We start from the raw sequence: 21,366 nt of genomic DNA, 5'->3' as shown, positions 1-21,366 counted from the left end.
TTTTCCACAGTTGATTGTGATCCACAGAGTCAAAGGCTTTGGCATAGTCAATAAAGCAGAAATAGATGTTTTTCTGGAACTCTCTTCTTTTTTCCAGGATCCAGTGGATGTTGGCAATTTGATCTCTGGTTCTTCTGCCTTTTCTAAAACCAGCTTGAACATCTTGAAGTTCACAGTTCACGTATTGGTGAAGCCTGGCTTGGAGACTTTTGAGCATTACTTTACTAGCGTGTGACAAAGTCACTCAGTCATGTCCAATTCTTTGCAACCCCATGGACTGGATAGTTCATGGAATTCTCCAGGACAGAATACTGCAGTGAGTAGCCTCTCCCTTCTCCAGGGGATCTTTCCAATGCAGAGATTGAACCCAGGTCTCCCGCACTGCAGGTGGATTCTTTACAGGTTAGCCACAAGGGAAGCTCTGTTGACTATGAGGGCTACTCCATTTCTTCTAAGGGATTCTTGCCCATAGTAGATATAATGGTCATCCAAATTAAATTCAACCATTCCAGTGCATTTCAGTTTACTGGTTCTTAAAATGCCGATGTTCACTGTTGCCATCTCTTGTTTGACCACTTCCAATATACCTTGATTCATGGACCTAACATTCCAGGTTCCGATGCAATATTGTTCTTTACAGCATCAGACTTTACTTTCATCACCAGTCACATCCATAACTGGTGTTGTTTTCGCTTTGGCTCGGGCTGTTCATTCTTTCTGGAGCTATTTCTCCATTCTTGTCTAGTAGCATACTGGGCACCTACTGACCTGGGAAGTTCATCTATCAGCGTCATATCTTTTTGCTTTTTCATTGTGTTCATTGGGTTCTCAAGTCAAGAATAATGAAGTGTTTGCCATTCCCCTCTCCAGCAAATATGTACAAGCCATTTTAAAATTAATAGCTAGGCAATTAATCACTAACTTTTTACTTTATATGAATATCTAAGGAAGGAAAATATGAAAGGAGGGCTGCTTAAGGATACTTAAACTAAACAGAAATCTAACTAGCACCTCACATTTCCCCAGTATTTCAGACAACAAATTTTGCTGATTTTTAAAATGCTATGAAGATAACCACTCAAACAAAAATACTCATATTCACTAAGCCAAATAGTTTACCTAAAACTTCTCTTTCACCAGTGTGGTTTACTGCCATCTTGGATAACTGCAACAAGCTGACAACTAGCTTCACCATTATGCCATCCTGAGGGTTATCTAGAAGCAGTTTTGAAAAAATTAGTTTAAGTTATGGTGGAGACAACACTTTTCTTTATAATATGTTCATATATTACATTGTGTGACTAGAAAACTTCAATGAAGATTTTAAATTATGGGCACTTCAAAAATACAAAGTAAATGAATGTATCCGAACTTTCTTCTTCAATAGAATCATGGGGAAACATTTGGCAGCAATATTTGGAAGTCAGAAAGAGAAAAATGTCTTAACAAATTGTACAGAGAAATCAATACCTTTAGCAAAATCACACTTAGAAACACTAAAATTATTCAGCATTAAACTAGAAGGAACCTTGGGAGAATGCCTGGTTTTTTACCCTCTTGCATTTAGAATAGACCAGCCCTGTCCGATAGAATTTTCTGCGATGATGATAATGCTCTATAGTCCATGCTGTCCAATGACAGCCACAAGCCACATGTTACTACTGAGAACTTGACATGTGCTAGCATAACAAAGAAGTTGAACTTTAAATTTTACTGAATTTAAAGTCATTTAAATTTAAATTTAAATATAAACAACTATTAGCTACATTGGTATGAATCAATACAATACCCAAATATACAAAAATTAGATATACAAAGAGAAAGTTCATGTTTCATATATATATATACATGTATATACATTTATATACCTCAAGAACAAATATTCTAGAAACTCAGAATTCAGATGGTCAAAACAAAATTAATTTTTAAAAGTACTGAGGACAAAATTCACAGAATAGAAATAAGAAGTTAATGAACACAGGATGATGAAAATCAAAACATAAGTAGAAAATATTTCCACCAAGTGCAGTACTATAGTAACCTAAAAACTAAAATAAAATCAACTTAAAAATGGAAGTTTTCTTAAGTTTAAAAAAAAACGCTAGAAACTCATATACAAATATGTGTGTAGATACAAAACAGACACATACATACATACAAACAAAGCACATACATACAAACAAAACACATACATGGCTAAGATGCTTAAAATGAAATGTTTCTTTTATTTAAATAAACTGGGGTAGTAGGCAGAGAGAGATTATCTTGCATGCCTCCCTTTAAAGAACTCAAATTATTCTTTTCGGCAGCAGCAAATTGTTAACGTTTTTTTAAGTGGCAGAATAAACATGGACATTCTGGCACAGGTCCAAAGGATGGATAAAATGGGAGTAATTCAAGGAAAGGATACAACTTAGAAAGTCGTTTATAACTAGATGAGAAGTGATTAGGGTCTGAACTAAATCTGTGGCAATTAAACCAAGAGCAAGAATTGTAAGAGATTCTTTCAAAAAGAAACAGATAAAAATAACCCAAGTCATTAAAATGAGTACCCTGAGATGCTCTCATAAGATCCATCATCTGATCTTTATGTTGCTCTAGTTGTCTTCGAAGATCCTTCAATCCTTCAAGCCTTGTTAATGGAAGTGCATCATAAGCACTTACTGAGAGAAAATGGTTGATTTCCTAAAAGAGAAAATCAGCTAAAAATGTAACTTGCTTTTGACATATATTGGTTGAGTCTGTAAAATAAAATTTCTAAAAATCAGTTAATGCCATCCACAGACACTGATTACTATCACTGTTACTACCAAACAAGGTGGAAGTAAGTTACTTATTTCACTTCAAATCTTAGTGTTTTAATCATTTAAACTCTAATAGACTCTCTCATGATAAAATAGTTAGAGTTTAAGATTGTTACAGCATACTCAGAGGGAAAAACTTAAACTTGTATTTATCTATCACTACAATTCTAGTTTTATGTTTCAGTATATTTAACTATATTTTCATATTGATTATAGTCAAATATAGAGTAAAATTATAGTAACATTTATAAGGAAAACTGAACATACTTTTGAAATTTATAAGGGTTAAACAAGATTAAAACCTGCAAAACTCTTCAAAAAGTTACATATCATCTCTAATTCAAGCATTATATTTTCCTTCAGAGGATCAGATGGTAATTTTAAGATATTAATGAATTTTATGTGTATATTTCATCAAGCATATTTTATATTATACTTCTTTAATACTTAAATTCAGATTTTTACCAAGAAACTTTGATATATATACTTTTACTGCAAAGCAAGAGTATATTTAAAAATTCAGTTTTTTCTCTGTTGAGTTCAGTTCAGTCACTCAGTCGTGTCAAACTCTTTGCAACCCCATGAATCACAGCACGCCAGGCCTCCCTGTCCATCACCAACTCCCGGAGTTCACTCAGACTCATGTCCATCGAGTCTGTGATGCCATCCAGCCATCTCATCCTCTATCGTCCCCTTCTCCTCCTGCCCCCAATCCCTCACAGCATCAGAGTCTTTTCAACTCTTTGCATGAGGTGGCCAAAGTACTGGAGTTTCAGCTTCAGTATATTCCTTCCAAAAAAATCCCAGGGCTGATCTCCTTCAGAATGGACTGGTTGGGTATCCTTGCAGTCCAAGGGACTCTCAAGAGTCTTTTCCAACACCGCAGTTCAAAAGCATCAATTCTTCGGTGCTCAGCTTTCTTCACAGTCTAACTCTCACATCCATACATGACCACAGGAAAAACCACAGCCTTGACTAGATGGACCTTTCTTGACAAAGTAATGTCTCTGCTTTTCAATATGCTATATAGGTTGGTCATAACTTTCCTTCCAAGGAGTAAGCATCTTTTAATTTCATGGCTGCAATCACCAAGGGTAGTGATTTTGGAGCCCCCCAAAATAAAGTCTGACACTGTTTCCACTATTTCCCCATCTATTTCCCATGAAGTGATGGGACCAGATGCCATCATCTTCATTGTCTGAATGTTGAGGTTTAAGCCAACTTTTCACTCTCCACTTTCACTTTCATCAAGAGGCTTTTTAGTTCCTCTTCACTTTCTGCCATAAGGGTGGTGTCATCTGCATATCTGAGCTTATTGATACTTCTCCCAGCAATCTTGATTCCAGCTTGTGCTTCTTCCAGCCCAGTGTTTCTCATGATGTACTCTGCATATAAGTTAAATAAGCAGGGTGACAATATACAGCCTTGACTACTCCTTTTCCTATTTGAATCCAGGCTGTTGTTTCATGTCCAGTTCTAACCGATGCTTCCTGATCTGCATATAGGTTTCTCAAGCGGCAGGTTAGGTGGCCTGGTAGTCCCATCTCTGGAAGAATTTTCCACAGTTGATTGTGATCCACAGAGTCAAAGGCTTTGGCATAGTCAATAAAGCAGAAATAGATGTTTTTCTGGAACTCTCTTCTTTTTTCCAGGATCCAGCGGATGTTGGCAATTTGATCTCTGGTTCTTCTGCCTTTTCTATAACCAGCTTGAACATCTGGAAGTTTACAGTTCATGTATTGCTGAAGCCTGGCTTGGAAAATTTTGAGCATTACTTTACTAGCGTGTCAGATGAGTGCAACTGTGCGGTAGTTTGAGCATTCTTTGGCATTGCCTTTCTTTGGGATTGGAATGAAAACTGACCTTTTCCAGTCCTGTGGCCACTGCTGAGTTTTCCAAATTTGCTGGCATATTGAGTGCAGCACTTTCACAGCATCATCTTTCAGGATTGGAAATAGCTCCACTGGAATGCCATCACCTTCACCAGCTTTGTTCGTAGCGATGCTTTCTAAAGCCCACTTGACTTCACATTCCAGGATGTCTGGCTCTAGGTGAGTGAACACACCATCGTGATTATCTTGGTCATGAAGATCTTTTCTGTACAGTTCTTCTGTGTATCCTTGCCACCTCTTCTTAATATCTTCTGCTTCTGTTAGGTCCATACCATTTCTGTTCTTTATTGAGCCCATCTTTGCATGAAATGTTCCCTTGGTATCTCTAATATTCTTGAAGAGATCTCTTTCCCATTCTGTTGTTTTCCTCTATTTCTTTGCACTGATCGCTAAGGAAGGCTTTCTTATCTCTTCTTGCTATTCTTTGGAACTCTGCATTCAGATGCTTATATATTTCCCTTTCTCCTTGGCTTTTTGCTTATCTTCTTTTCACAGCTATTTGTAAGGCCTCCCCAGACAGCCATTTTGCTTTTTTGCATTTCTTTTTCATGAGGATGGTTTTGAACCCTGCCTCCTGTACAATGTCTGAACCTCAGTCCATAGTTCGTCAGGGACTCTATCAGATCTAGTCCCTTAAATCTATTTCTCACTTCTACTATATAATCATAAGGGATTTGATTTAGGTCATACCTGAATGGTCTAGTGGTTTTCCCTACTTTTTTCAATTTCAGTCTGAATTTGGCAAATAAGGAGTTCATCATCTGAGCTACAGTCAGCTCCTGGTCTTGTTTTTGTTGACTGTATACAGCTTCTCCATCTTTGGCCACAAAGAATATAATCAATCTGATTTTGGTGTTGAACATCTGGTGATGTCCATATATAGTCTTCTCTTATGTTGTTGGAAGAGGGTGTTTGCTATGACCAGTGCATTTTCTTGGCAAAACTCTATTAGTCTTTGCCCTGCTTCATTCTGTATTCCAAGGTCAAATTTGCCTGTTACCCCAGGTGTTTCTTGACTTCCAGCTTTTGCATTCCAGTCCCCTATAATGATAAGGACATCTTTTTTGGGTGTTAGTTCTAAAAGGTCTTGTAGGTCTTCATAGAACCATTCAACTTCAGCTTCTTCAGTGTTACTGGTTGGGGCATAGACTTGGATTACTGTAATATTGAATGGTTTACCTTGGAAACGAACAGAGATCATTCTGTCGTTTTTGAGACTGCATCCAAGTACTGCATTTCAGACTCTTTCGTTGACCATGATGGCTACTCCATTTCTTCTAAGGGATTCCTGCCTGCAGTAGTAGATATAATGGTCATCTGAGTTAAATTCACCGATTCCAGTCCATTTTAGTTCGCTGATTCCTAGAATGTCGATGTTCACTCTTGCCATCTCCTGCATGACCACTTCCAATTTTGCCTTGATTCATGGACCTGACATTCCAGGTTCCTATGCAATATTGCTCTTTATAGCATTGGACCTTTTATCTGTTAGCAGGACAGACTTCAGGTTATGCTTTTTTAATCACAATTTTTAGAAAAGACCAGTTTTTCCTCTGAGAGGATTAGAGACTTCCAGAAAGTATTACTATCCTCTCTAATACAAAATAGCAAGAAGACAGAATAATTATTACCTCCAAAAGTGAAAAGGGTCCTCTACTGTATTTGATTTTCTGCTGAGTAATACGCAAATCCTTAAAGACAACGTGGTCAGGAAAAGGATCTAAAAGTTTAATTGTCATATACAGATTTTCATTATCCTTGTTATCAATCACTAAGAATTTCAACAAGTCCAACACCTAAACATAATTAAAAAAGAAAAAATCAAGAGAAATGGATTAATTTTATGTTAAAGTAAAACAAATATACCCACTGTAATAAATGATACAAACTCTATTAACCTGGTTTAGATAAAATGTTCTAATCACTACTAAGGCACCTAGCTACTATGGTTTCTGGGCTTTCAAATAATTCAACAAACATATAGGGCCTTTACTATAGGATGGACACTGAGGAACACGGTTGTCAATATTACTGAAGCATTTCATATAATATCTCTTACACCATCAGTAGTGTGAACTGGATCCCTAGTTTTGACTACCTCTATATTTCAGTATAAGTAAGAAAGAAATCAGGTTATTTATTAGATCAAAATTACTAGGTACTATATAACAAAAAGATTACAAGGATTAATTCATTGAGAATGTTTTCCCCATCATTTTTCAAAGACTATTTTCACTAAAATTATTGATTATACCAAGTAAACATGAAACAACTAGTTCTTTCCAAGAATACTTTATCAATATATTTCAAATATCATTTTGAACATGATTTGGGCAATTACCTGTTCCTGAACTTCCATCTGATCATCAACAAGGGGTATAAGTGTACCAACAATAACATGAAGATGACTTTCTAAAGCATCCTTACAGTAAGTTACCGCTGTGTGGCAAACCCGGCTTAATAGGTCACAACAAAGGGAGAAGGTACGTAATGACACATCCATGAAATGAGAAGGCCTAACGTGGGGGAAAAAACAATAAGTTACAGGACACTATTTTGATATCAACTTGTTCAAAGGTCATTATTGTTCAACAGCTCTAATTCTGATGTGGCATAACATAAAAGTTAGTTTCACATCTAATTCTTTAAAATTAGATGTTTAAATTCCAAAAACAGAAGAGACACCAAGAAAATGATAGAGTAGGCAGCTCCAAGCTCCCATGACAGAAATACTGAAAAACGAGCAAAGTGTATGAACTTTGTTAGAACTCTGTGAAACAGCAACAATCAAGCAATCGCTGAATCAAGGAAAAGGAAACTTAAAAACTAGGAAAGCTTTGTGGTGATTTTACTTGTCCTTGCCCCACATCGTCCCCAGCCTGGCAGCATTCATGAAAACTTCAGATCCCATTTCTAATGTGGGGTCCTGGTCCTTAGTTCTGGATGGAGCAGAAGTGAAGTGACAGTCACTCAGTCATGTCTGATTCTTTGTGACCCCATGGACTGCAGCCCACCAGGCTCCTCTGTCTATGGGATTCTCCAGGCAAGACTACTAGAGTGGGTTGCCATTTGCAATAGCACCTAAAATAATTAAACATCTAGGAATAAATTTAACCAAGGATGTGAATCGCCTATACACTGAAAATTACATAGCATGGATGAAAGAAATTAAACCCAAGTAAATGGAAAAACATCCTGTATTCATGGACTGGAAGACAAACTGTTAAAATATTAACACTATCTAAAATAGTCACATATTGAATGCAATATCCATCTAAATTCCAGCACGTTTTTTGCATAAATGGAAAAACTGGTCAACAAATTCATATGGAATTGCAAGGTATCCAAAGAGTCAAAACAATTTGAAACAGAAGAAGAAAATTGGAGGACTCACACTTCCTGATTTCAAAAGTTACTATACAGCTACAGTAAGCAACACAGTCATTCCTAAAGGAAATCAACCCTGAATATTCATTGGAAGGACTGATGCTGAAGCTGAAGCTCCAGTACTTCGGCCACCTGATATGAAGAGCCGACTCACTGGAAAAGACCTCGAAGCTGGGAAAGATTGAAGGCAGGAGGAGAAGAGGGCTAGAGGATGAGATATTTGGATAGCATCACTGACTCAATGGACATGAGTCTGAGCAAACTCTGGGAGATAGTGAAAGACAGGGAAGCCTGGCTGTAGTCCCTAAGGTGAAAACAACTGGACACGACTTAGCAACTGAACAACAACAAGCAACAAAGCATGGTACTGGCACAAGGCAAGACCAATGGAATAGAACTGAGAATCCAGAAATAAACCCATACATCAATGGCTAACTGATTTTTGACAAGGGTGAAAGAATAGTGTTTAATAAATAGTGCTGGGACAACTAGATTTCCACATGCAAAAGAATGAGACTGAACCCTTAACTCACATTATTTATAAAAATTAAAATGAATCAACAACCTAAATCTAAGAGCTAAAATCATAAAACTCTTAGAATAAACTCTAAGGGTAAATCTCCATGACCTTAGATTTGCCAATGCATTCTTAGCTACAATACCAAAAACACATGAAATGAAAGAAAAATAAGATAAATCAGACCTTACCAAAATTAAAAATATTTGCTCATCAAAAGACATTATCAGGAAAGTGAAAATTTTATAGGATGGGAAAAACTACCTGCAAATCACATATGAATACAATATCCAGAATATATTTGCAAATCACATACTGAGTTTAAACCCAGAAAATATAAATAACTCCTACAGCTCAACAACAAAAAGATAATTTTTTTTCTCTATTTTTTTTTCTTCCAATTTTTTTTCTCTATCTTTATTGTATTGTCCCTCATCCCAAACTCCCCTCCCACTTCCCTTCCCATCCCATCCCTCTGGGTTGTCCTGGTGCACCGGCTTTGACTGCATGTTGCATGCACTGAACTTGGACTGGTGATCTATTTCACATATGCTAATATACATGCTTCAATGCTATTCTCTCAAATCGGTTTTTGATTTGAGAGACAATCCAATTTTTAAAATGGGCAAAGGATTTAAATGGACCTTTCTCCAAAGAAGGCATACAAATCATCAATAAGCTCATGAAAAGATATTCATGAGTAGTTAGCAGGAAAATGCAATGAGATACCACTTCATGTCTATGAAACAATCCAAGTTTTCATCATGAGATGAATGAATAAAAAAAGTGTCATATATCCAATGTTGTTGTGCTTAGTCACTCAGTTGTGTCCAACTCTTTGCAATCGTGTGGACTGTAGCCCACCAGGCTCCTCTGTCCATGGGGATTCTCCAGGCAAGAATCCTGGAGTGGGTTGCCATGCCCTCCTTTAGGGGATCTTCCTAACCCAGGGATCAAACCCAGGTCTCCCACATAGAAGGAGGATTCTTCATCATCTGAGCCACCAGGGAATGTTATTTAGCCACAAGAAAGCATGATGCTGGATAAACACTGAAGATATGCTAAGTGAAACAAGCCTACAGGAAAGGGCAAAGAAATTATGATTCTGCTTATATAAAATACCTAAAACAAGGAAATTTTAAAAAGACAGGAAGTAGATTAGAAGCTATAAGGGCTATAGGGAAGAGGAACTGTGTGGTTATTGCTTAATGAGTAGAAAGGTTCTATTTGAGGTAATAAATAAGTTGTATTTGGAAACTGCAATGACAGAAATAAAACTTAATAGCATACCATGAACATAACTAATAGCACTAAATTGGATATTTAAAATATAGTTAAAATGAGAAATTTGATGTTATATATTTTAACACCATAATAAAACCTAAAAAAAAGAGAAGGAAAGAGACTGAATGACTTAAAGTACACACATATACTGCTGTGCTGCTGCTAAGTTGCTTCAGTCCTGTTTGACTCTGTGTGACCCCAGAGACGGCAGCCCACCAGGCTCCTCCGTCCCTGGGATTCTCTAGGCAAGAACACCGGAGTGGGTTGCTATTTTCTTCTCCAATGCATGAAAATGAAAAGTGAAAGTGAATTTGCTCAGTCATGTTCAACTCTTCGCGACCCCATGGACTACAGCCCACCAGGCTCCTCTGTCCATGGAATTTTCCAGGTAAGAGTACTGGAGTAGGGTGCCATAGCCTTCTCTACACACACATACATATGACTTAAAATTAAAATTATATTTTTAAAAACCAAAAAAGAATATGAGAAAACAAAATGGAAATAGATATCTTCATATGCTTTGAGGGTTTAAATTTATTTGATTACAATATTATCTACTAATAAGAAAACAATAGAATAATTATTAAAACCAATAGCAAGTATAGAGATGCTAAAAAGAACATACATCCCCAAATCTATAGTGATTTATAATAAGAAATATATATTTGGTCATTGTCCCTACATCTGGCAGAGTCCCTAAAACTTATGGAATTTCCTGTGATGAGAGCAATAAACAAGTCTTTTGTTATGTTGATGAAGTATCTTTGAGGAAGCCCTAAGGATGTGGGCTGGTTGCCAAGAGAACCAACCCTATAATTAGAGGGTTGTTTCTGTTCCACCTCTCTGATCAAGAAGGACTTTCCCTTCAATCAGTCACCAATGGCTGATGATTCCTCTGTTAACACCCAAAAGGATGGGGTTTATGGAGCTTCTGGTTTGGTGAACATTTGCTGGTATGGGGAGAATGAAGTGACTGGAGATACCACTTAAGCTCCATGCCCTTTCCCCATACTTTGCCCTATTTATCTCTTCCATTTGGCTGTTCCTGAGTTATTTCTTTTTGTAATAAACCAGCATTCTAGTGAGTAAACAGGTTTCTTAAGTTCTGTGAGTCACTCTAGCAAAATAATCAAACGCAAGGAAGGGGGTTATTGAAACCTCCAGTCTATAGTTTTCAACTGAAGTCTGATGAGGTTGGAGAGAGGGTAGTCTTGTAGGACTGAACTCTTAATCTGTGGGATCTGACACGATGTACAGGCGGGTACCAGGTGATATCTGAAGAATACCCTGGGTGTGCATTGGGAATCCCCCTTCCTTCCCCTTACCACACACTGGAAGTGGTGAGCAGAACTGCTATGGTAACATGTATTTATGGCCATGTAAAATTAGCATATTTAAAATGTTAAAGAGAAGACTTTTAATATTTAAAGACTTCTAGAGCTGTGGAAAATTCTGAAAGAGATGGGAATACCAGACCACCTGACCTGCCTCTTGAGAAACCTATATGCAGGTCAGGAAGCAACAGTTAAAACTGGACATGAAACAACAGCCTGGATTCAAATAGGAAAAAGAGTACGTCAAGGCTGTATATTGAAACCCTGCTTATTTAACTTATATGCAGTGTACATCATGGGAAACGCTGGGCTGGAAGAAGCACAGGCTGGAATCAAGATCGCCAGGAGAAATATCAATAACCTCAGATATGCAGATGACACCACCTTTATGGCAGAAAGTGAAGAGGAGCTAAAAAGCCTCTTGATCAAAGTGAGAGGAGAGTGAAAAAACTGGCTTAAAGCTCAACATTCAGAAAACGAAGATCATGGCAACCGGTCCCATCACTTCATGGGAAATAGATGGGGAAACAGTGGAAACAGTGCCAGACTTTATTTTTTGGGCTCCAAAATCACTGCAGCCATGAAATTAAAAGGCTCTTACTCCTTAGAAGAAAAGTTATGACCAACCTAGATAGCATATTGAAAAGCAGAGACATTACTTTGCCAACAAAGGTCCGTCTAGTCAAGGCTATCGTTTTTCCAGTGGTCATGCAAGGATGTGAGAGTTGGACTGTGAAGAAAGCTCAGCGCTGAAGAATTGATGCTTTTGAATTGTGGTGTTGGAGAAGACTCTTGAGAGTTCCTTGGACTGCAAGGAGATCCAACCAGTCCATTCTGAAGGAGATCAGCCCTGGGATTTTTTGGGAAGGAATATGCTAAAGCTGAAACTCCAGCACTCTGGCCACCTCATGTGAAGAGTTGACTCATTGGAAAAGACTCTGATGCTGGGAGGGATTGGGGGCAGGAGGAGAAGGGGAAAACAGAGGATGAGACGGCTGGATGGCATCACCAACTTGATGGACTGAGTTTGAGTGAACTCTGGGAGTTGGTGATGGACAGGGAGGCCTGGCGTGCTGCGATTCATGGGGTCGCAAAGAGTCGGAGACGACTGAGTGACTGAACTGAACTGAACTGAACTGAGAGCTGGAGAAGTAGTGATTCACTTTGTAAAATATAATATATATATATATATAGCAAAATTCAGAAAATAATACTCTGGCTTCTACCTTGTAGAAGCATATAAGTTTTTAATTAAGATGAGGGTAGAAAAGCTTCTTATATATTGGTCTAAATATATCATTTACCTTTGGTTGATATAGTGAATCAAAGTATAAATAACATCTCGAAGAACAAAGGCCCAAGCTCCTCCTAAGCCACTCTTTATATCGTTCATTAATAAACTAACAAACAGGTGATATATTTTAATAATTCTGTGCCTTTTGTAAACATTATTTGTCTCAGCTGCTTGCTCACATATGGCTAGAAGAATTTTCTGATAGGAATCCTAGAAAATAAAGATACATTTAGTAAAACCTTGCCTAACCACATATACTCAGACATAATATATACATTTTTATATTCAGATTACAGAATTCTAAATTTCAGAATTTTGCTTGGAGTTTTGATATCAAATGCAAAATATCACTTTAAGAAAATTACTATCTTAAATTTTAAAAAACTTGTCAGTTTATTTCATTTTCAGATAGTAAACAATATTTAGTAGTATATTCTTAAAAAAATACATATATACACACTTCCTGAGCCAACCTGACTAAAATGACAAAATTCAGCCCTCATATGTGACATATTTCAATTAATACTGACAAGTAAAATACCAAGATATAAACTTGTATATGAGTGTTTTTCTTAATTTATTCAAGTAAATTTTCCATTTGTTTACTTTTTTCTTTTTAAAATGTACTTATTAAAAAAATAATAAAATAAAATGTACTTATACCTAATGAAAAAATAAAAATAAAATGTACTTAAACAGATTCTCTAGCTGAAAAATATGGAATTCTCTCTTTAGGTGTTATACTAGTAAAGTATACTTACAGGGCTTTTGGAAAGAATTTCTAAAATGCTTTTAAGCTTGGTTTTATGGCAATTGCTGATATAGGCAAATGTCGCTTTAATCACATGTGATGGAAAATGAGGTGGATTAGGAGCAGGATCCAAATCCCTAAGAGTTATAGAAAAAATCAGTCATCATTTTCAGAATAAAACTATCAAGAAAAAACATTTTCTTGATAGATCAGTGAAAATTCAAAAGAAAAATTTAGATTATAATAACCCCAAATTTTAGTTATTCTCTAGGTGAAAACTAGACTTTTAATAAAATCACAAATGACACATTACAGTCTATATACATCAATCAGAATACCTAAATAACTTTCTAGGAGGTAGTCAATAATTTGCTTAAAAAATCGTTAATAAAGTTAACAGCAGTTATAAAAAATAGACCTAGTTATCACTTTACTGAAGGTATGAATTAAAGCTCTATTCTAGTATTTTAAACCCAATAATATCTTTTAAAATTAAATTATATATTTTAATTGGAGGATAATTACTCTACAATATTGTGATGGTTTTTGCCATACATTGACATGAATCAGCCATGGGTATACCTGTAAACAAAATAACATTCAAGACAGCAATCAAATACTACACCAAATGAAATTACACATGCAGAAGTATTTTAATAGGTATTATTACTGTTTTACATCCTTAGTATTGTATAGCATATAAAAAAAGTTAAGGATGTTTTCAAGTACCTTACAATCAAGGTAAATGAATAACAATGTATATGGATAACTCTACCATTCATAAACAACAAGTAGGTTTTACACGCAAATGAAATTGCAATATAGTAAGATTCCACTAGCAAAGGAGAATGGTGATACAGAAAGCCAAGTCACAGATAAGGAGAAGAGAACAAAGAATAATGGGTCATGAAGAAGAAAATTTCATGAGATAGGAGATGGCACAATGCTCAAATATTACAAAAAGACTGAGGATACAAAGGTTACTGAATTTGCAAACAAAGTGGTAATTAAAAGAGCAGTTACTATGAAGAGGCTACAGTACAGCAGATAACTTCAATTCAAAGGTAACTATTTTAAAAGAAACAATTTAAAAGCACAGTACATGTCTAATAACTGAAATAGACATTTGAAGGTGTCAACTAATAAACTTCCCAAGGACCTTCTGAAATTGCAGCTAATCCTCTAAATTAAAAATATCCATACCCTGAGAAGTCACAGGGGTCAGTGCTTTGGCTGGCACCAGAAGTTGCTGGTTCATGTAACGTCATCAATAACTCCACTACAATCTCTGGTAAATTACTAATGAATAAATGATCAATCTGCAAGGATACAAAATAAAATATATTTAGTTTTCCTGTCTGTGATCTTTAAGTCAGCTAGTTTAAGGGGTTCACGTTATTGTCTCATTTCCAAAATTATTCAGTGATTACAGAAGGAAGTAGTTATCAAAGATCTAAGATCTGTAAGATATGCAACTAGCACCACTTTTTTCTGCTATGCAGCCAACCTACAGACTCAAAGGAAAATAGGGAAATCATATCAAACAAGACTCTCTTAATCCACCTTTTTCATTTAATTTTAAAGAATCACTTTAATGAGTAAGGCTTCAGGTCTAGCTTGAAATTCCTCAACCTAATCACTTTCCTGCCAACCAAATTCCCCACTGATCTATACCGCTCATCAATCTGCATTTTACCTTTATTTGAGAACACTATCTTAGAGAACTTTACTAGTAAGGATTCCCAGTGACTGACAATTATCAACCCGTTGTTCCCTGCATATCTTTCCTCCAGATTCCAACTTGGTTGATATCCCAAATTCTGAGGCTAGCTGCTACCCACGTCATTCAGTTCAGTTCAGTCACTCAGTCGTGTCCTACTCTGTGCGACCCCATGAAGCGCAGCACGCCAGGCCTCCCTGTCCATCACCAACACCCGGAGTTCACTCAGATTCACGTCCATCGAGTCTGTGATGCCATCCAGCCATCTCATCCTCTGTCATCCCCTTCTCCTCCTGCCCTCAATCCCTCCCAGCATCAGAGTCTTTTCCAATGAGTCTTTTCCAGCTCTTCACATGAGGTGGCCAAAGTACTGGAGTTTCAGCTTTAGCATCATTCCTTCCAAAGAAATCCCAGGGCTGATCTCCTTCAGAACGGACTGGCTGGACCTCCTTGCAGTCCAAGGGACTCTCAAGAGTCTTCTCCAACACCACAGTTCAAAAGCATCAATTCTTCGGCACTCAGCCTTCTTCACAGTCCAAATCTTACATCCATACATGACTACTGGAAAAACCATAGCCTTGACTAGACGGACCTTAGTCAGCAAAGTAATGTCTCTGCTTTTGAATATGCTATCTAGGTTGGTCATAACTTTTCTTTCAAGGAGTAAGCGTCTTTTAATTTCATGGCTGCAGTCAGCACCTGCAGTGATTTTGGAGCCGAAAAAATAAAGTCTGACACTGTTTCCCCATCTATTTCCCATGTCATTAATACTAGGTAAAAATCCTCCTGGACAGGAACAGACTCTTCATCACCCACTTCTTGCTACAGGCAGCCTCACAAAAGGCGTAAGTTCTCTAAATAAAAAGAGTGGGTGTATGACATTACACCTCAGCCAAATGAACGAGAACTATAAAGTCTTAAAAGGTGTTTTTTGTTAGCTCTCCAAGTGATGAATTACAGTGCTTTAAACCAAAAGGCAAATGGGCTCATTTACTATCTTTACCTTTTCTACACAGAGATTTGGAAACCCTTCCTAACAGCAAAAATATTCTGGAATGTGGCACAACAGAAATCTAATGTAAAGATCTTAGCCTTTCCCTGTAATGTAACATTAGTTACATCATATCATCAATTCCAAGGTTTCAGCCCTTTTAAAAATCCAGCCCTATTTCCAGTATATCTGGAATTAGTAAGACAAACTGGCCAAGTCTGATTAATATCAGAGGAAAAATTAGTGAGTTTCCCTGCACATAGGTGACAACTTGACTTCCTTAATTTTATGTAATTTTCTTACAAGTAAATCTCTAATGTTTAAGCTAAAGGTACATAAAAATAATTCAAAAAAACTCAGATATCTAGGTATATATAAACAATCTTATAACTATATATTTTAGGCATTCAACAACTGACAGTTATAGAAGACTGAAAGATTGATAACAGTGGTACCATCACTTATCCACAGAAAAAAGAATCTGGATTGATTTAGATAAACTGCATATTAGAGAAACAGAGAAAAAAATTAACTGAAAACAATGATGCTTAATGAAACTGAGACAAATAAAAATTTATGTCTTTAACAAAGAAACTAAGAAATTATTTTTGATTTTTAGCTCTCTTTGTTCTTGAGACTAGTGTTTTAATCAGGGTTTAATGTAATCACATTTCCCATCTAGACTTATTCTGACTCAAAATTGCTTTCTTTTGATTTGAATACATAAAGAGGAATACTAAGAGTAGATCTGCTGAGAAGTCTAAGCTGGAAGATTGGGTGAAAGGGTCTGGAAGCAGACTGCCTCTCATTAATTCCATACCCTTTGGCAAGCCAACATTCTGTTCCAACTGCCTTTTAGGGAGGGAGCACCACTGCTCACCATCTTCCTCCAGCCTACAGACTTACAACCAGCTCTGAATAGGAATAGCCCACCTAAGCAACTAAGAGACTTGCTGGTCACAGATAACTAGGCAATGAAAAAAGAGTCTGATGAAGTTTATCCAATTGTAATAGTAACGCTGACCAAGCTTTGTTAGTCTTCCTTTGCTTATGTTAAAAAGTGGAGAGACCAATTTTCTTTCACTTTAAAAAGTTTATATATGTATCTGAATATAAGTTGCCTCAAATAATTGTAGATATGTATAAATTACTATAAAAGAAACAAGCTGTTAGGTCCTTTTTAACTTGACTCCATCTTTCATCAAATAATGAGTACTTGATATATACTAGATAGTTGGGATACATCAGAAAAAAGAAGAAAAATCCGACCTTCACAAGTACTTATAGTGGAGAAGGTTGATAAAAACCAATGAACATAATTCATAAGTAAGCTACATCATACATTTGAAGGTAGTAAATGTCATGGAAAAAGCAGAGAATGGGAACATGGGATTGTACTCTTCCTTCAAAAATGAAGGGCTAAATGATAGTCAGGAGAAAGTGAAGATTTTCTATACCTTGTTCAGCATTGCTTGAATTTAATAACCAGTTTGTATTCATGTATTACTGCCAATGAAAACGATATTTTACAAGGAAAATGTGGTGAAATTTTCCAAAGTTAAAAAGAAAATTCCTGATTAAAAACATTTAAAAACCAATCAAGAGGAAAGAACACTGTACAATAATAAAAAAAATTAATGGTTTGCCTATGTGAGATAGTGATTATCAAAAAATATTAAATTTAATTGCATAAGTGATGAATAGCCTGAAGTTACACCTCAGATCAACTATGGGATAAAAGGTATTGTAAATATTGAAGTCATACCTGTTTTCCTAATAAGCTTTCATCTTTAAGCATATCATAGACTTTGGTAGCAGTCTCTCTTTGCTGTGCCATCCCACTGTCTTCTGTACCCTCATAAGCAAAGTATGGAAGAATATTTACAAGAATCTTTGGAAAGGAGTCTGTCAGAAGACTTTTCCAATCCTCTTGAATTTGATTAGCAATTAACTTTACTTCATCAAAATGACTTCTAATCACTAGAGGTGGAATCAAAATTTTATAACAAGACCTAAAAATATAAAAATTAAAAACATACATTAAAAATATAACTTTTCAAAGTAAAACTTTATAATATGGTCCTTAAAATAACAGAATGGTTTTGGAAATTCCTGGTGTTCCAGTAGACTCCAATGCTTCCACCATGGGTTCAATCCCTAGTCAGGAAAGTAAAGATTCCTTGAGTCATGTGGTGTGGGCAAAAAAATAAATTAAATAAATAAAATGGTTTAATAAGCTTAGAGCATCACTTTATCTAGATCATTAAGCATTCTTACTCTATAAATAAAGACATGAAGTTAAGTAAATTTTAAATAGTCACACTAAAAAAACCAGAGACATTAAGAGTATTATCACCCTAAAGGCATGATGAAAAACAAGTGAAAATGAATTTACATTTATTTCTTCTATATAATCTTTATGCAAAATTATTATATAGTGAAAGGTGAAAGCAATTTATAAATTCAAAGAATAAATGTAGATATTGGCAAAATGAACAAGCAATAAGGACTATTGTTGCTACTGCTGCTAAGTCACTTCAGTCGTGTCTGACCCTGTGCAACCCTATAGACGGCAGCCCACCAGGCTCCCCCGTCCCTGGGATTCTCCAGGCAAGAACACTGGAGTGGGTTGCCATTTCCTTCTCCAATGCATGAAAGTAAAGCCACTCAGTCATGTCCGACTCTTCACTACCGCATGGACTGTGGCCTACCAGGCTCCTACATCCGTGGAATTTTCCAGGCAAGAGTACTGGACTGGGTTGCCATTGCCTTCTCCGAATAAGGACTATTAAACAATTACAGATTGCCTTCCCATATCCTGATATTTAAGCATTATTATTTAGTTGTTTCAAACCACTCCATTTTCAAAATTCTCTTCTCTAGACTTGGGAGTTAGCAAAATAAATACCTGTATATTAAACTTTAAATCATACAGAAATAACTAAATGGCCCACATTCAAACAGGAGAAAAGAAAAACAGGGCAAAAATAATCAGCCACCAATAATTTATCTTTGATTTTTCACAGGGAAAATTATTAAATATTAAAGCTGAAACAGACCTTAAAGATCTCTATACATCCTTGTGTGTGCACGCAGTCATGTCCCACTCTTTGAGACCCCATAGACTGTAGCCTGTCAGGCTCTTCTGTCCATGGGATTTTCCAGACAAGAATACTGGAGAGGGTTGACATTTTCTACTCCAATAACTCCAGTAAGAAACTTTACAGTAAGAAACCAAGACCCAGTGGGTGTTCTTGTGGCTTGCCTAAAGTCATGTAACTGGCTTACTGGCACAGCTAGGACCAGATCCTAAGTTAACTGATAACCTTCAATATGCTTTCATTTATAAAAGCTGTTTTGATTCTCATAATATCATTAATACCTAATTTTAAATATCTTTCACATGTGCCATATGCAAACCTACCTATAGAAATCTTCAATGTTTGTGTAATTTAATAAAATAAAAGGAAAAGAAGATATACTGTATTCAGGATCTTGAAGATTTAGCCATTCCAATACCAAGTAATCCAAATGAGAAGCCATGAAATCTTCTAAACATCTATATCCAAAAGTCTCAGAAACTTTCTTTAAAACCTATACAAATCAAAAAAGAAGTCAGTTTTAATAATGAAATAATAAATTACTTATATCCTTAATTTTATTTACAGTATGGCTTTGAGCATTCATGTAAATTTTCTATCCCTTGATTAACTTATCTATGCTGCTGTTGTTTGTTGTTATTTAGTCACAAAGTCATGTCTGACTCTTTTGTAACCCCATGGACTGTAGCTCACCAGACTCCTCTGTCCAAGGGATTTCCCACTGGGTGGGGAAGATCCTTCTCCAGGGGATTTTCCCCACCCAAGGATCAAACCTGGGGAAAAAGTTCCACTGGAAACCATGCTAGTTACATCAAGCCATGATCAATCATTGGTTTATCATGTAAAAATAAAGGATGGAAAGGCCTGGAACTTCTCAAACCATGAGTGCTGAGGTGTTGGACCAGGGGCGGGAGCAAATGTTCTACAACACTGGACCCTGGTCTTTCTAATCATGCAACTTAAAAGCTTTCCATATCTAAAATTTGGACTTCTTGCCCCACTAGATTCCAAGGTTGTGCTCCATAATCCACCAGGCAAAATATGTATTGCTTTTTTATCTCCATGTATTTTCCCAAAAAAATACTATCCGAGAGGGTCTGGTCTGAATGATGACAAGTCACTCTTATTAGTTCAATGACAGTCTTGTGAAATACTCTTAAACTGAATGTAAAAAATGACACTGTATACAAATAAATATACTCTTACAAGTTACTGCTTTCCAATATTCCAAATCTAAAAATTAAAACCATCTTCAACTCTTTAATAAATGTCATGTTTAAAATCTAGCTTTAATTGTTTAAAAGTTATCCAAGGATGATTATAATAAAAATATTCATACATACATACCTTTTTAACAAGGTGAGGCTCTAGTCCATTCTCTTTCACAGACTTGCATAGGGCGAATAAAGCCTGCTTTTCACAGACAGGGCTACAGTGTAACACCACAGCTATCATCATCAGTAAAGTGGCTTTTCTATTACAAATCTCATCCAAACTTTCAGAGTTTTCAGTTCTGTGGGACTTTAGAATTTTTTAAACAATATGTAATGTAAATATTTAAATATTCCAAATAAACCAACCAGGCTAACACCAAAGAATACCACAACATCTAAACAGCCAGTGAACAGTTTTAAATCCCATAGTGATGGAGTTAAAGAGATTATGAGAAAGGACCAAAGTTGCTACAGTGGGAAAGACTGCTGTTGATAACACCTCACAGAATAAGAATCGTCAAACATTTCAATGAAGTATAAAGCACTTTGAAGAAAAAAGAAGAGAAAAAAAGTAACTGCAGGAATGTGAGCAACACTAAAATCTCATCAACCACCAAGTATTACATTCTAAGATGTTTTACCATCTTATTACCATTATAACTTAATATATATAGCTCTTTATCCTTTAAAAATATCATAGATATCACCAAAAAAACCTAATAAAGTCATACTACTAGATAAAATGATACATGCTTCTGGCTTAACAATCAATCATTAAACTCTTCCAACAGCCATAAACATTTTTTTGACTTACTGTAATTGATAGAAGTTTATTTTCACTTTTAGAAAAAACTGCCAGTCACTGATCCTATTTCTATTTTTGGTACAAGAAAAAGTAAGGACCTAATTCCTTTACTAAATGGCAATCACTGACATGTTTAAAAATAGTTATGATGTTCCCAGGAAGTCAACTCCTTTACCTGTTCTATATAAGAGACAGGTCTAGAGACTCTCTAACATTTTAGTTAAAGATTTACTTTTACTGGGAACAAAACCAGCTGCCCTCTAAATGAATAG

The 21,366-nt window shown here is 36.1% G+C and overlaps 1 protein-coding gene across 2 annotated transcripts in view; it reads right to left on the bottom strand.

The window, feature by feature from the left end:
- ATM (ATM serine/threonine kinase) overlaps positions 1-21,366 on the bottom strand; it is a 154,424-nt gene that overhangs the window by 73,223 nt on the left and 59,835 nt on the right. For both annotated transcript variants that reach the window (XM_069554949.1, XM_069554948.1), the window contains 10 exons: positions 20,423-20,596; positions 19,399-19,568; positions 17,740-17,986; positions 14,467-14,582; positions 13,274-13,400; positions 12,523-12,722; positions 7,038-7,212; positions 6,328-6,492; positions 2,553-2,685; positions 1,120-1,215 (listed from right to left, as the gene is read on the bottom strand). In XM_069554949.1, the coding sequence (XP_069411050.1) occupies positions 1,120-1,215; positions 2,553-2,685; positions 6,328-6,492; positions 7,038-7,212; positions 12,523-12,722; positions 13,274-13,400; positions 14,467-14,582; positions 17,740-17,986; positions 19,399-19,568; positions 20,423-20,596 (1,603 nt within the window). The remainder of the gene's footprint in view (positions 1-1,119; positions 1,216-2,552; positions 2,686-6,327; positions 6,493-7,037; positions 7,213-12,522; positions 12,723-13,273; positions 13,401-14,466; positions 14,583-17,739; positions 17,987-19,398; positions 19,569-20,422; positions 20,597-21,366) is intronic.

The sequence above is a fragment of the Ovis canadensis genome, chromosome 15, assembly GCF_042477335.2.
Source record: "Ovis canadensis isolate MfBH-ARS-UI-01 breed Bighorn chromosome 15, ARS-UI_OviCan_v2, whole genome shotgun sequence".
Lineage (NCBI taxonomy): Eukaryota > Metazoa > Chordata > Mammalia > Artiodactyla > Bovidae > Ovis > Ovis canadensis.
The sequence above is the reverse complement of the archived record's forward strand: the minus strand, read 5'-3'. Positions and strand labels throughout refer to the sequence as shown.